Raw genomic sequence first — 14576 nt, forward strand, 5'->3', positions numbered from 1 at the left:
CATCTGGCTTTCGGTCGTTGGTGTTCAATGCATCAAATCTATTCTTTAGATGATCTCTAAATTCAGGAGGGATATATTCAAGATCATACTTTGGCTCTATGCTACCAGAGCTTAATGAATCCTTACTCTTATTAAGGCAAGAATAATGAGTTCCAGCCCAGAGCCAGGGTCTCCTAGTGTCCCCTTATGGTGGATCTTTTTGGATATAGAGAAAAACATATGCCTCCTTTCAAAAAAATTAAGACCAGATGCTATGCATGTTTTAAGGGCACAGGATTGTGCCTTTGCTCTGCTTGCAATCGTCTCTGGGCCTGACATGGATTTCCAAGGACTGCTTTACTTCAGGAAAGGAATATAGTGTTCCCTCCGGCTCAAATAAGCTATCAGAAGAGCATTTCTGAAACCTCGGGCCCAGTATGCAGAGTGTGGCCTTGGATAAGGAAGCCAGAACCAGCCCTTTGAGCTTCCTGAGCCCACAGCCCTGCCCCCTACCTCTTACCTCTTGCAGTGCTTCCGCAGCTGTTCCCAAATCAGCAGAATCAGTTCTGTCTTCACCTGCTGCAGGTAGGGGCCCACGGACCCTGATGTGTCCAGCAAGATGCACACTTTACTCTCCAGGATGGCACCAAACAGACGGCGGCTCCCTGCTCCAAGGTGGGTGGTGACTCAGGCAGAAAAGGAGTGAGGGGTCTCTCCTCCTGCCTGGTTTTCCTCACTGTTAGCTATTAGTTCCCTGGTTTTGCAACACCTGCTGCCTGACTGATAATTTATCAGCTGTCAATCCACTGGGAGGAGTCCCTTAGTGTTGCAAACAGTAAACACTGAGCTGCTAACTGAAACGTTGGGAGTTTGAGTCCACCCAGAGGCACTTTAGAAGAAAGGCCTGGTGATCTACTTCAGAAAGATGAGCCACTGAAAACCCTGTAGAGCACAGTCCTACTGTGACACACGTGAGGTTGCCATGAGTTCGAGTTGACTCCACGGCAACTGGTTAATGCATCTGGAGATGTTCTCTGTGGTGCTGTTGGAGGGGGCAAGGCCCACGGGCAGAGCAGAGCAGAGAGTGTAATCTTTGAGAGAGAGAGAGAGAGTGCAGTGCTGGCTCTTCCTGTGATGAACTTGCTCAAGGGGTTAAAATATCCCTGAGCTTGAGTTCCCTCATTTAGAAACTCAAGTGGTTGGACTAAATAGCATTGTTTTGGCTGGAAGAGGTGTTAGAGAGCACAAAGTCACTCAAGTGGTCAATGGAAATTAACTGAGCATCTACTACGTAACCAGCAAAGTACAGTAGTGAACAAGAGAGGATCCCTGCCCTCATGGAGCTTACAGTTGGGCAAGGAAGACAGATAGTAAATGAAAAAGAAAACTATGCTGAAATCTCATCTACCCTGAGACCAGAAGAACTAGATGGTGCCCGGCTATCACTGCCGAACATTCTGAACAGGGTCATGACAGATGGACCCTGACAGGGAGCAAAACGTGGAAAATAACTCAAATTGTTGAAAAGGCCAGACTTACTGGACCAGTGGAGACACAGAACTCCCTGAGACTATCACCCTGAGATACACTTTAAACCTCAAACTGAAACTATTCTCAGAGGTCATTTTGGTGAAATAATAGAGTAACAGACAAAATAAAGGCTATTACCCATGAGTACAGAGGTCCATTAAAAAACAGAAAGGTTAACAGTTACTCTAATGCAAAGATGAGAAGTGGGGGGCAGGAAACTAAAGTACTGAAGGGGGAACAAAAAAGATGCAATTAAAGAGAATATTGATACATTGTGGAAAATGTAACTAATGTCATTGAACAATTTGGGTAGAAATTGTCAGATGGGAACCTAACTTACTTTGTAAACTTTTGAGGGCGATGAGCAAGTGGATGGTGTTATGGGAACATAAAATGGGTGAACTAAGCTAGTTGGATATAGGCAGGGGCAAAGAAGCCACAACTGAAACTGAAGTTGAGTAGCAGTTAATCAAAGAAAGATAGGGTGTGGGGAGCTCATAACAAATACAGGGAACACCAAGTGGAAAGGGTGTGAGGAGGGAAGGTAGAGCACAGCATGGTTGAGAGTGAGAAAAAGTCGATGTGAGGAAATGAAAAAAAGGTGGGGTGGAGAGACCTGTGGAGAGAGAGACGTGCCCCAAAGCTGGAGAGGTTATGAAAGGATTTGGGATTTGTCCCAAGGGGAAACCGAGAGGGCTGGCGACTGGCCCAGGGTCAAATTGGCAGTGGCAGAGCCTCGGCTCAAACCCAGGCTTTAGTCAGGCAAACACTGATCCTAGTGTGTTCAGCTCCATGGGCCAAACAGAGAACACACAGGAGAGCGAAACAAGCAGAAGGTGCTGTGTGCAGGGCGGGGCCTGTCCCCCAGGGACTCCTCTGGGGCTCACTGGAGGCAGGAGGAAATACTGCTGCAAAGGGGACATGTACCCCGGGAAACCGGGTGGGCTGAGCCAGCTGGACCTTGCCAAGAGCCTCCCGGGACTCTGGGGTGTCCTCCAGCCATGCTCATGTCAAAGGAAGGACAAGAGCAAAATGGGGACATGCGTCTCCCTGAAGCATGGGGGAAGTTCCACAAGAGTAGCCAGCTGGCCAGACAAGACGGCCACAGATGGCCAGCTGCCCATTCCTGGGAACCAGCCAAGGGAAGCACTGCAAGCCACTGCGGCCTGTCGTCTTTACCTCTGAAGCCTCTCTAACTCTACCCACTTTGTCCACCTCCATCAACACTTTGCCAGTTGTCCTCATCTTTCACCTAGGCTACAATTAGGTCACCCTGATTCCACTCCATCCCTTCAACAATTTATTTCCCACGCAGCAACCAGAGGGACTATTGCAAATGCTAACTTGATCAGGTAATTCACTTTCCCTCTATTTAAAACCTTTACCACAGGGGTAGCAGTCACATGGAAGGAAAGCTGGACAGACAGGAGTGCATGGACAAGAGGGGCACAGGGAGGGCATGGTCACAGGGTGGAGAGGGGAGGAGAGTTTTTCATGGTTGGGGATGGTTATCAGGCCATGCAATCAGATATACGTGAACTGTTGAATGTAAAACAAGTTTGCTATGTAAATCTGTACCCAAAGTACAATAATAATAATAATAATAATAATTAAAAAAACACCTTGTGATGGTAATGGGTTCCCATTACTCTTAGGATAAAGAACACAGTTTGTGCCATGGCCTCACCTCTCTAGGATGGTCTCACTGATCCTGTCCCTCACCCTCAGCCACACTGGCTTCCTTTCAGACCTTCTTACCACGCTCTCCCCAGCTCAGGCCCCCAGCCCATGCCCCTCTTTCCTCCCTCTGCCCTTTCTCTGCATCTATTCACTCTACAGGCTCCGCTCAGACATCACCTCTTACAGGGAAGCCTTCTGTGACCTTCCCATCCAGGCCAGCTGTCCCTCTCACAGGCTCCCACTGCGCCACGTCCCTTGCCTCCCTACATGTGTCACAGTTGTGATTTTAGATTTGCTGACACTTGTGAGACTCTTTGATGGATGCCCGTCTTTGTCTAAACCATGAGCCCAGGGACTATGTTGGGTTTTGCCTTCCACCATCTTCCGAGCATCTAGCACAACACCGACACTTATTTGCATAATGAATCAATGAAGCATCCCCTGGGTAAGTTTTGAAGAATTAAACAATGTGTTTGGGTGTGTGATGTGGGGGCCTTGTGTTTCAAAAGCAGTGGATGAATCTCTGGTCTTCACGCTCTTCCCAGTGGTGAACATGAACTGGGAGTAGGGAGGGGCATGCAAGCTCTTCACCTCACCTCAGCCTCTGACCTGACAACTATACCCAGAGCCTGCAACCCCTCTACAGGCTTTGGAAAGCAGTCATTGCCACACTCCACAGCCCAAGGACTGTTTAGACCAGCTTCTGCTGCAGAGGACTGAACTTAATGGATGTATACAGGGCCACCTGCAGGCAGTCTATGAAAGGCTGTCTCCTTCCTCTTACTGCCCCAGGAACCCTTCCAGGGCCCAAAGCCTACGTGCTCTCCTCCAGTTCTTGGACTGGGTACTTCAGCCCGTCTCTCAATTTCCAGCCTACCATTCTCTGGGTGTGACCTCGACTCTCCTCAGCCTGACCAGCTACCCCTCCTGGGGGGCTCCTGATGCTATTTGTAAAGATTAAGGGAAGTTCTTCCCTCTGTCAGGATCCTCTCACCATCTCTACCTTCATGGAAGCATCTAGGAGGTGGGCATCTCAGGAAGACAAGGCATGGAAGGTGGCCTTGTGGAGCAGCCTTGATGGATGGTTCTCTGTGGTGCTCTTTGGCCAGCACACCACCTCCCTGTCACCCAGCCCCCGACAAACAGCACAACGCCTGCGCTCTGCAGCCACAGTCATATTGTACCTGGTTGGTCACCCTGACCTAATGCCCTGACCTGACAGTGCCTGAGTCCCTGGCTTTGGAAGAACTGTCCCAGGGGTCCCTCGTGCCCTTTTGCCCTCCAGGACAGCAGGTAGGCTCACCAGTCAACAGCCACTGCAGCCTCTGGACATAGCGCCTCATCACCTTCTCCACGCATGTGATGTACCTTTCGATTTCCCAGAGCGTGCACTGAAGGTGTCTTACCAGTCCCTGCATTAAGGCAAGTAAAGCAAATCCTCATCCCTCCCCTCACCCTCATAAATTTCACCATTTCCCCATAATAACCAGAATAGCTTATTCCATTTGTGGTTAAGAACTTCCAAAATATCTGTTAAGCATACATAAATATGTAACATTTCGTAAATTTAGACATTGTTTTCTTCTATTAAACTACTAGGATTTATGGTTCTAGGAGGAAGTGGAGGATTTGGGATGATAGCTTGTGGCAAATGTGGTCACTGTAATAGTAAAAAGCATAACCCACTGCTATTGAGTTGATTCCAACTCATAGCAACCTTCATTGGTTTCCAAGATGGTAAATCTGGGCCCCATCTGCCTTTTCTAGGATGGCTGGTGGGTTTGAACTGCCAGCCTTCTGGTTAGCAGTCAAATGCCTTAGGCACTACGCATGCTGTTGTTGTTATGTGCCGTTGAGTTGGACCTGACTCATAGCGACCCCTCCTTGGGTTTCCGAGGCAGTATCACTGTGGAAGTAGATTACCCAACCTTCCTTCCAAGGAGTGGCTGGTGGGTTTGAACCACCAGCCTTCTGGTTAGCAGTCAAGTGCCTTAGGCACTATGCTACCAGAGCTCCTACTACACACACTAGTATCAGCAATTTGCAGCTGAGGAGAGGTAGGGCGTGGGGGAGGAAGAACAACAATTCTGAACAATTATGACTTACATTGATCTCGACGCTGGGGAAGACACTGCAGTGTTTGGCTGATGCTGACCCCTGTGCTGACTTTTGATGAGTGCAACTGGGACCAATGTGTCTGGAGATCTCCATCTTCAGATTTTTGAGCCTACAATTGGCTACCCACTTTAAAATAAAGGAGAACTAATCAAATAAAATCATAGAAGGAGCCCTGGTGCCACAGCAGTTAAAGTGCTCAGCTGCTAACCAAAAGGTGGCAGTTGGAACACACTGCTGGCTCCTCAGAAAAACACAGGGTCATTATGAGTTGGAATCAACAGCTATGGGTTTGGTTTTTTTGGTTTTAATAAAATCAAGAACCATTATCTCAGATAATTCAGACTTAATTGAATGATTGTCTGACACATCTCTCTGTGAACACTTTTGAAATGGACTTTACCAAATGGTTAACCTGCTCACTGAGACTCTGTTGCATGCAGATTCCTTCCTTGGCTCGGGAGAGATGCACCAGAAATGTAGCACAGGGAACAAAATTTAGTCAGCACCTATATTCCTTAGCCTAATGGACATAATTCCTGCCACAACATCAGTTTCTATCTTTCCCCACAATATTTGGGTGAAAACCCCTGATTGGTCAGAAGGCCAGACTCTAAACCAGTCAGGATAATCCCACTCTCCTTGCCATAATGATGGATACAAGAATGCGCATGCCCAAACCAATCAGAACCTGACACTCAGGATTGCCCCAATCAACACCAAGTTTGGACTCTTACTGGATGCTTGTGGGAAGAAAGAAATTCTACCTGTCTTGTGGATATGAATGAACAGGGGGATTTCTGTGGCTTGCAAGCAAAATCTTAGACACTTAGACACCACTAAGTGTACTGTTCACAAAACACACTTCAATTAATCCTTACATCAATCCTGTTAGATGAGTCTTCATTTTACAAACAAGAACACTGAGATTAAGAGTAGCTAAATGGCTTGCCCTTGGCCACCCAGTAAGGAAGTGACAGATCCAGGTTTCAAACCTGGGTCTATTTGACCCTTATCCCATTGCCACATTAAGCAGTCATTCTAAGCAGATTTGCCTACATTTTCAAGTAGGCCCACCCTCCTACAGTAAGGATTTGTGGATGGAATTGTTGCCTAGGGGGCATGTGGTACTGGAGACAATACCTCTTTGCTTGAGCAAATTTTATCCTTTCTGGGCAACACAGTAGAAGAGTTAATCCTTCTTACACTCTTTCCCTGAGGGTACTTCTTGTACACTGAGCCTAGGAAAAACACAGTAAGGTTATCTTATGCACCTCAAGGCCCAATTCTCCTCCCATTTTTCCCTTTTTTGGGTCAATTTTCCTTGTCAATCTATTGTCATTTGTACCATTCTGTATGTGCAATTTGCTGAGAGGTAGAAAGGTGGAAGGCTGTTGAGGGGACCTCTCTTTGCACGGCATCAGTGAATTGTTCCTGGGATAGGTACCATTTCATGGGAATTAATCAGGCTGGCCGAGAGGAATCGTCTCCATCCCCTTCTCAATCAGCCTCAGAGCTAAGGACACTAACCCCTCACACCCATGAGTGGAGCTTGAGGGTCAGGCCAAGGACCTCAGGGGGATTATATATCCAACTTTAACTTTTCTTATTCTCTTGTCAGTGTCAAGACTTCATAGGTCCATTTTCCTGCCTGGGAGAACTGAGTTGTTTGAGAATGGGCCTCCTCCAGAGACACAGCTGTCCTGGGACTTCCTTCCCAGGGTGCCTGCTGACCTTACTGTTCATACAGGGTGAGGGGCTGCCTAGACATCTGTGCAGGATTCATGCCTCCAACTTACCCACGTTATTCCCTGTATCCATATAAAACAGGGAGAGAGATGCCTCTGCCTCCCGTGATTTTATCTTCTTCCTCTTCCGTTCCGTAGTCCATTCTTTCACTGACTGGACTGGAGCTAGGGAACATTTGCCTGTCAGTTAGAGCAGCCTTCTGGGCCCATTTGGCAAACTTGTCCTACCTGGCTCAGGGGCTTCTCAACTTCAGCTATGTTGTGTCTTGGAAGATGGGGCTCCAGGTTGGCCTTGAGATGCCCCAGGGTACCTGACCTCATCTGGATCAGCAATAGCCAGAGCTACCATTTACTAAGTCTTGACACTGGACAGTGAAAACTGCTTGCCTACCAGCTGAAAGGCTGGAGGTCCATGCCCACCCTGAGGCATTCTGGAAGAAAGCCATAGTGATGTACTTCTGAAAAACCAGCCATTGAAAACCTCATAGGGCACAGTTCTACTCTGACACACATGAGGTCACGAGGAGTTGGAGTCTACTTGACCACAGCTGGGGTGAAGACATTTATTTACCAGACATGGTGCTAAGTGCTTTCTATACACTGTCTCATTTTATCCTCAACCCTCAAGTTTACAGGAGTTCTGGTAGCATAGTGGCTAAAGCACTTGACTGCTAACCAGAAGGCTGGTGGTTCAAACCCACCAGCCACTCCTCGGAAGGAAGGTTGGGCAATCCTACTTCCGTAGTGATACTGCCTCGGAAACCCAAGGAGGGGTCGCTATGAGTCAGGGCTGACTCGACGGCACATAACAACAACAACAACAACCTCCAGTTTACAGATGAGGCAAGTGGGACTCAGAGCGAATAAGTAGAGGTAAGATTCCAGCCTGGGTTTGCTGACTCCAGAAGTAAGCTCCAGATCACTCTGCTACATCTTTGATGTTAAAAGGACTTCAGGCAAGATGATAGAATAGGCAGACAAGCTACACAGACCTTCTATGACAAAGAAACAAGAAACCAATTGAAACAGATACAGAAGATAATCCTGGGACCCTGAGCTTTGAAGGGAAGGAGAAAGAAGTGGATTAACTATTGAGTAGTACAAGAACCTGATTGAAGACAGTGGATAAGGAAATGAATGGAACTGTGGACTGTTGGCTGGCCTGATGGTCCAGCCATTTTGAATATTTGGAACCAATATTCCAATCCAGGCAGCAACTTGATGATCATCTCTGCTTCCAGAGAATGGCACAGGCAACCACACTGGTGGCTGGTAATCAGAAAGCAACTTGCCCAACCACATCCACACCTCCTGAAGCTCCCCCCCCCCATGGGGAAAGGGCCAACATCTGCTTCTTCACCAAATGATCAACAACAGTGTCCAATTCCAGCCCAACTCACCCTCAACTGCTCTACTTGGACAGCTTACAGAGATCTGTGCACACATTCTCATTCTCTATCACAGTCACCAGGAGACAGGTGGTGAGTGCCTAAGTGCCATCAAACTAGTGAACAGATTAGCAGACCAGCCCTGCTTGCTCAGATCTATCAAAACAAAATAAACAAAAACAAAAACAAAACACCTGGGTGAATCATACCAATATACAATCACCAATTAAATATAATACAATGACATCACAATGTCCTGGAGACAACTGACAAATCCCAGTTCACACAAAGAAGCAAGATAAAGTAGTACAGACAAGGGACCTGTATAAAAAGCTAGAAACCTCCCTGAGGAAGAAGTGGCATTGGAACTACCTGACTAGGAATTCAAAAGAATTATATTTAGGTACCTTCAATGGCTGGAGAGGCAAGTCAAGGAAAACACTGACAAAATCAAGGAAAATATCATAAAAATAAGGAAAATGGTCAAAACTCTAGAACAATTTAGGAAAACAATACAAGAACAAACTGACAAAATAAATGAAAAATTAGAATCCACACAAAAACAGCAAATAGAAATCCAGAAGACTGATACTAAGATTTCAGAAATAGATAACACATCAAAAAGGCAAAGGAATAGAATCAAGTCAGTGGAAGACGTAATAAGTGAGACTGAAGACGAATCTCTCTCAATACTAAAGGATCAGTCAGAAAAAGATCAAAATAAAATGAAGAAAGCCTAACATTTATGTGGGACAACAGTAAGAGGAATAGCATATGTCTGATCAGAATTCCAGAACAGGAAGAGACAAATAAAATCACAGAGAAAATCGATAAAGAATTGTTGGAAGAGAACTTCCCTAACATGATGAAAGAATAGAAGATATTCATTCAAGTAGTTCAGTGAACCCCAAATAGGATAGACTCCAAAATAAAATCACCAAGACATATCATAATCAAACTTACCAAAACCAAAAAACCAAAAAAAAAAAAAAACCAAACTCACTGCTGTTGAGTTGGATCCGACTCATAGCGACCCCTCCTTGGCTTTCCGAGGTGGTATCTCTATGAGAGTAGATTGCCCAGTCTTCCTTTTGAGGAGTGGCTGGTGGGTTTGAACTGCCAGCCTTCTGGTTAGCAGTCAAATGCCTTAGGTACTATGCCACCAGAGCTCCTACCAAAACCAAAGACAAAGAAAAAAAATTTTGAAAGCAGCATGTTGTTGTTGTTGTTATGAAAGTAGCATGGGAAAACAAAAATTTATCTACAAAGGACAACTAATAAGACTAAGTTCTGATTTCTTGGCAGAAACTATGCAGGTAAGAAGGCAATGGGATGACATATATAAAACACTTAAAAAATTAAACACTCATCAAAACTGTCACTCAAAGGGAAGGAATTGTTACACTGTGGGGATTGTAATCAATGCTATCAAACCAAATGTGTGTGACCTGTTGAATGGAAAACAAATTTGTTCTGTAAACTTTCACTCAAATCACAATAGATTTTTAACAAATTTAAAAAGAAATTAGATATAGGGTCTTAGGTCCAATGGGGAGCTCTGGTGGCATAATGCCTAAGGCATTATTTGACTGCGAACTGTGAACCAGAGGGCTGGAGGTTCAAACCCACCAGCCACTCCTTGGAAGGAAGGTTGGGCAATCTATTTCCATAGTGATACTGCCTTGGAAACCCAAGGAGGAGTTGCTATGAGTCAGGTCTGACTTGACAGCACTGAGTTTGGTTTGTTTTGGTTAGGTCCTATGAGCTGAGTACTTTCATAAAATACTGATGCCTTGCTACAACAACTGGCACACCATGCTTAGCCCTTCTGAGCCTGAGTTTCCTTAGATCTGTAAAATGGGAAACTAATACAGTACCCACAGCATGAGATTGCTGAAGGCTTTAAATGAGACATTTTAGCAGAAGGGCTGGGACATGATCTAGACTCATGATCACTGGTCATCTTAGTGATTCTTGTTACTGATGCAGGATTCACCATGGACTGGGGCCTTCCTCAGCCTTGCCTGGGCTGCCCCTCCACCTGGGCCCCCAGCCTGATCATGGCTATGCCTTACCTGGTGGGATGGTCGCTCTGCCACTGAGTGGACGCCATTTCAGAGCTTCCATGGGAAGAGTCTTCTCTCTGTCAGAGTCATCCTTAACACTCTAGAAAACAGGCAGTCTTTCCCATCAGTGGTCTGGTTTCTGTGGCGAGCAATATCCCAATCACCCCAGCCTCAATCTGTCAATTATGAACCTCTGCAGGAAGGGGCCCAGGGGAGCCCCAAGGAGATGCCTCACATGTCTGAGCCATCTCTTACTGAAGACTCCAAGAGGGCTCTGGGTTTTGAGGTGAAAAAGTTCACATGTGAGAGACAGAGAGAGAGAAAAGGAAAGTTTATATGTGTGTAAGAGAGAGAATGGTAGAGAGTGCTAAGACAACAGAGAGGTTTTGCCAGAACTTTCCACACCAGCTACCTCCCTTTTCCTACGACACTGGAATTTCTGGACCTCTAGCATAACAAGCAACCATTCAGGTAATTTCTGTTCCCCACTGGGCACCTTAGTTTTAAGGGAGCAGACCCTTCATTAGTGGGCATAAGTGGAATTCACAGATAGTTAAACAAGGTCACCCAGGGCCCTGTGCCAGCTGAGGAGACCTCTGGTCCAGGCACCACAAGAAAGGCCCTGGCACTGCCACCCCTGGGAGCCTCTGGCCCTGTTCTCAGGAAGGCCCATTAGAGGGCTTGGTGGTGCCAAGAGCAGGCCATGGGATTCTGGGGTTTCACCCCAGACAGCTACATGGAAGGCCGGAGAGGGCAATGTGTTTGGGCTGGCTCCTGAAACCTGATGGAGTTCTTGGAATGAGGGCCATGCCTGTGTGGCCAGAATCCCCTGGGAGATTTCCACATTCAGTAAACATGCTGTGTTCACAAGGGCTGTCATCAGTGAAACGCTGAGGAATCCCCTTTGCTCACAAGTGCCGTTGATTCTGGGGGCTTGCCACAGTCATCTCTCTAGAGAGTCCTGACCGCTGAGAGTATTTTCGGCGGGACAGCCATGACAGCTGGGAACGGGGGTAAACCCCAGGCACAGGCCATTCTCCAGGCTCTTGCTCCCATCAGGCCCCTGCTAAGTCTCGGCAGCAGTGGTAACAGCCCATTAGCCACCTTAATTCCTTTGCCCCTGAGAGGCCCTCCAGGACATGCAATGGTGGGTGCCCACACCATGGAGTCCTTAGCACGGGGCTTGGAAACAAAGATGGGCTAGCCGGCAGAACCAAAGGCAGGTGGGGGAGAGGTCAGAGTGCAGGACGCCCAGGGTATTCCTCCCCCAGGAGGTCAGGCTGGAGGCAACCTGGGACACTCACCACTGAAGACCCTGGGGTCCCCCCCCCGCCCCAGTCCTGGACCCCGGGGCCTTGGCCCAAGCCACATGACATTGATATCTAGGAAAGACCAGAAGACAAGGTGGGAGCAAATTCCTCTGCGTGTTATCAGTGAGGGGAGTCAAACCGCTCTGGTCACGGTGAGGGCTCTGGCCTTGGGAGGATGGAGTTTTGGGGGTTGACTTCTTTGCTTGAGCATCTTTGGTTTTTCTTTAGGGACAGCAGTACTTTCCAGTTCTTTTCCCGACTGGTTCTTCAGGGAAGCCATGAGTAAGGCACACTGCAATGGGGGGTGGGGGGTTAGCAGGACCCCTGGCCACTGTATGCCTCCAGGCAGTGGACAGGCACACACACACATACACACACTCACACACATATACACACATACAGTCACACAATCACACTTACTCATACACACACACTCACCTGCACACCCACAGTACACATATCCAGACACAGCACATGTGTCACATACACTCACACACATATACACTCACACATATACACATACACAAACTCACACTCATTCACACATATAAACACTCATATACACACAAACACATATGCTCACACATAGACACAACACATGTACACGTTCATAAATACATTCATACACATGCAAACACACACACATATACATACATACACACATACATATAAACCCTCATATACACACATGCTCATATACACATATATATACACTCACAGACATGCACACATACACTCACACATACAGGCACAAAACATACGTACCTATTCTCACACACTCACATAAACACAACACATGTACACACACACTCATACACATGTACACACCCCCATATACACATGGACACACACATACACACATATACACATACATACATACACTCTCACACACACACATACAAACCAAAAAAGTCCACTGCCATCGAGTCAATTCTGACTCAAAGTGACCCTTTTAGGACAGAGTAGAATTGCCCCATAGGTAAATCTTTATGGAAGCAGACTGCCCCATCTTTTTCTTGCAGAGCAGCCGGTGGGTTCAAATCACTAGCCTTTCAGTCAGCAGCCAAGTGTGTTAGCCACTATGCCACCAGAGCTCCTGCACACACACCAAAAACCAAAACCAAAATCACTGTCATTGGGTCAATTCTGACTCAGAGTGACCCCCACTGGGTTTCCAAGGATGTAAATCTTTATGGAAGCAGACTGCATCATCTTTCTTCCTTGGAGTGGCTGGTGGGTTTGAACCACTGACCTTTGGTTAGGAGCCAAATGCCTTAACCACTACTCCACCAGAGCTCCTTTACACACATACACACACCTGCAAATACCTGGCGGGGTGGCTGGGTCCACTGGGACCTCCGGCATCCCCTGGACTCCTCTTTCTGCCTCTTGAGTGTGACTTGGACTGAGACTGAAGACAAAGCCTATTGCCAACTGCTCTCCAACCTTCTGCCAACAGGCATGCCAGCTCTGCCAATCAGGTAGGTGCCACTATTATCTCCACTTTACAGATGAGGAAACCAAAGCTCCATGAGCAGAAGGGACTTGCCCAAGCCCACACAGCTAAGTATGGGAGGAGCTGCCATTCACACCCAGGGGCTCTGGTTCCAGAGCCAGTGCTCTTCCCATCTGCCACTGTGCACCCAGCATCCGTCAGTTCTTCCTGTGCCCAGGCTGCCTCTAATGCTGGCCGGAGAGCGGTGCAATGCTTGACGCCTTTTGCCTACAAAGTTCTCAGTTGCCTCAAATGTTCTCCAGCAATTACTCTCAATCCCTAGGCAGGGCAAGTGGTTCCACACTGGACTACTAACTGAAAGGTTGGCTGTTCAAACCTACTCAGAGACGCCTCAGAAGACAGGCCTGGCTGTATCCTGCCAAAAGGATGTAGCCTTGGAAACCCTGTGGAGCAGTGCCATGGTGCACATGTGGGGTCGTTATGAGTGGGAATCGGAATTGACTGGATGGCCACTAACAGCAATAACAACAGCAAATTATTCTCGAAGCACCAGAGCCCACTGTCATGGAGTAGATTTCGACTCCCAGCAACCCCACAGGGCAGAGCAGAACTGCCCTAGAGGGCTTCTAAGGCTGCAAATGGTTATGAAAGCAGACTGCAGACTGCCACGGAGCAGCTGGTGGTTCCAACCCCAGCCTTTTGGTTAGCAGCCCCATGGTTTAACCACAGCGCCACCAGAGCTCCTTCAAAGCACGAGAAGACATCATTAAAATGTAAATAACTATCCCAGGAAGAGTGGATTGTGCCATTCTTGTGTATTAACAACTTGTGAATGAGTTTCTGGATGATGGAATGAGATGGATGGCATCTGGGAGAAGGTGACAAAGCCCCAAAGGGTAGCTCTCTTGGGGAGGGCAGCAAAAGCAAGTCAAAGGGAGGGAGGAAAGAATATGGAGATATGACCCCTCCCAGGGACTCACAGTCTGGTTGGGACGGTAAGTCCTCCCTGAAAGGGGATGTGCTTAAAGCAGAAAGCAGGCTGCAACTAGATAGAGGGACCGTTGCACAACATGCTTAATGTCATGGAATGACAGACTTTAAATGTTAAATTTTACGTCACATGCATTTTACCACATCTCTTGCCACTGGGTCAACTTTGACTCATAGCAACCTTATAGACAGACTAGAACTGCCCCACAGAATTTCCAAAGTTGTAATCTGTACAGAAACAGACTGTCACATCATTCTCCAGTGAAGCACTGGGTGGGTTTGAACTGCCAACCTTACAGATAGCAGCTGAGCAC

General features: G+C 47.2%; 1 protein-coding gene across 1 annotated transcript in view; it reads right to left on the reverse strand.

The window, feature by feature from the left end:
- Positions 1-14576, reverse strand: part of VWA3A (von Willebrand factor A domain containing 3A) — an 87131-nt gene that overhangs the window by 19892 nt on the left and 52663 nt on the right. The window contains exons 20-26 of the mRNA XM_007953198.1: positions 11956-12108; positions 10516-10606; positions 7104-7217; positions 6448-6545; positions 5296-5433; positions 4493-4601; positions 500-644 (exon numbers count right to left, since the gene is read on the reverse strand). Coding sequence (XP_007951389.1) covers positions 500-644; positions 4493-4601; positions 5296-5433; positions 6448-6545; positions 7104-7217; positions 10516-10606; positions 11956-12108 — 848 coding nt within the window. The remainder of the gene's footprint in view (positions 1-499; positions 645-4492; positions 4602-5295; positions 5434-6447; positions 6546-7103; positions 7218-10515; positions 10607-11955; positions 12109-14576) is intronic.

Source organism: Orycteropus afer, unplaced genomic scaffold, assembly GCF_000298275.1.
Source record: "Orycteropus afer afer isolate SDZICR_OR568_19922 unplaced genomic scaffold, OryAfe1.0 scaffold00376, whole genome shotgun sequence".
Lineage (NCBI taxonomy): Eukaryota > Metazoa > Chordata > Mammalia > Tubulidentata > Orycteropodidae > Orycteropus > Orycteropus afer.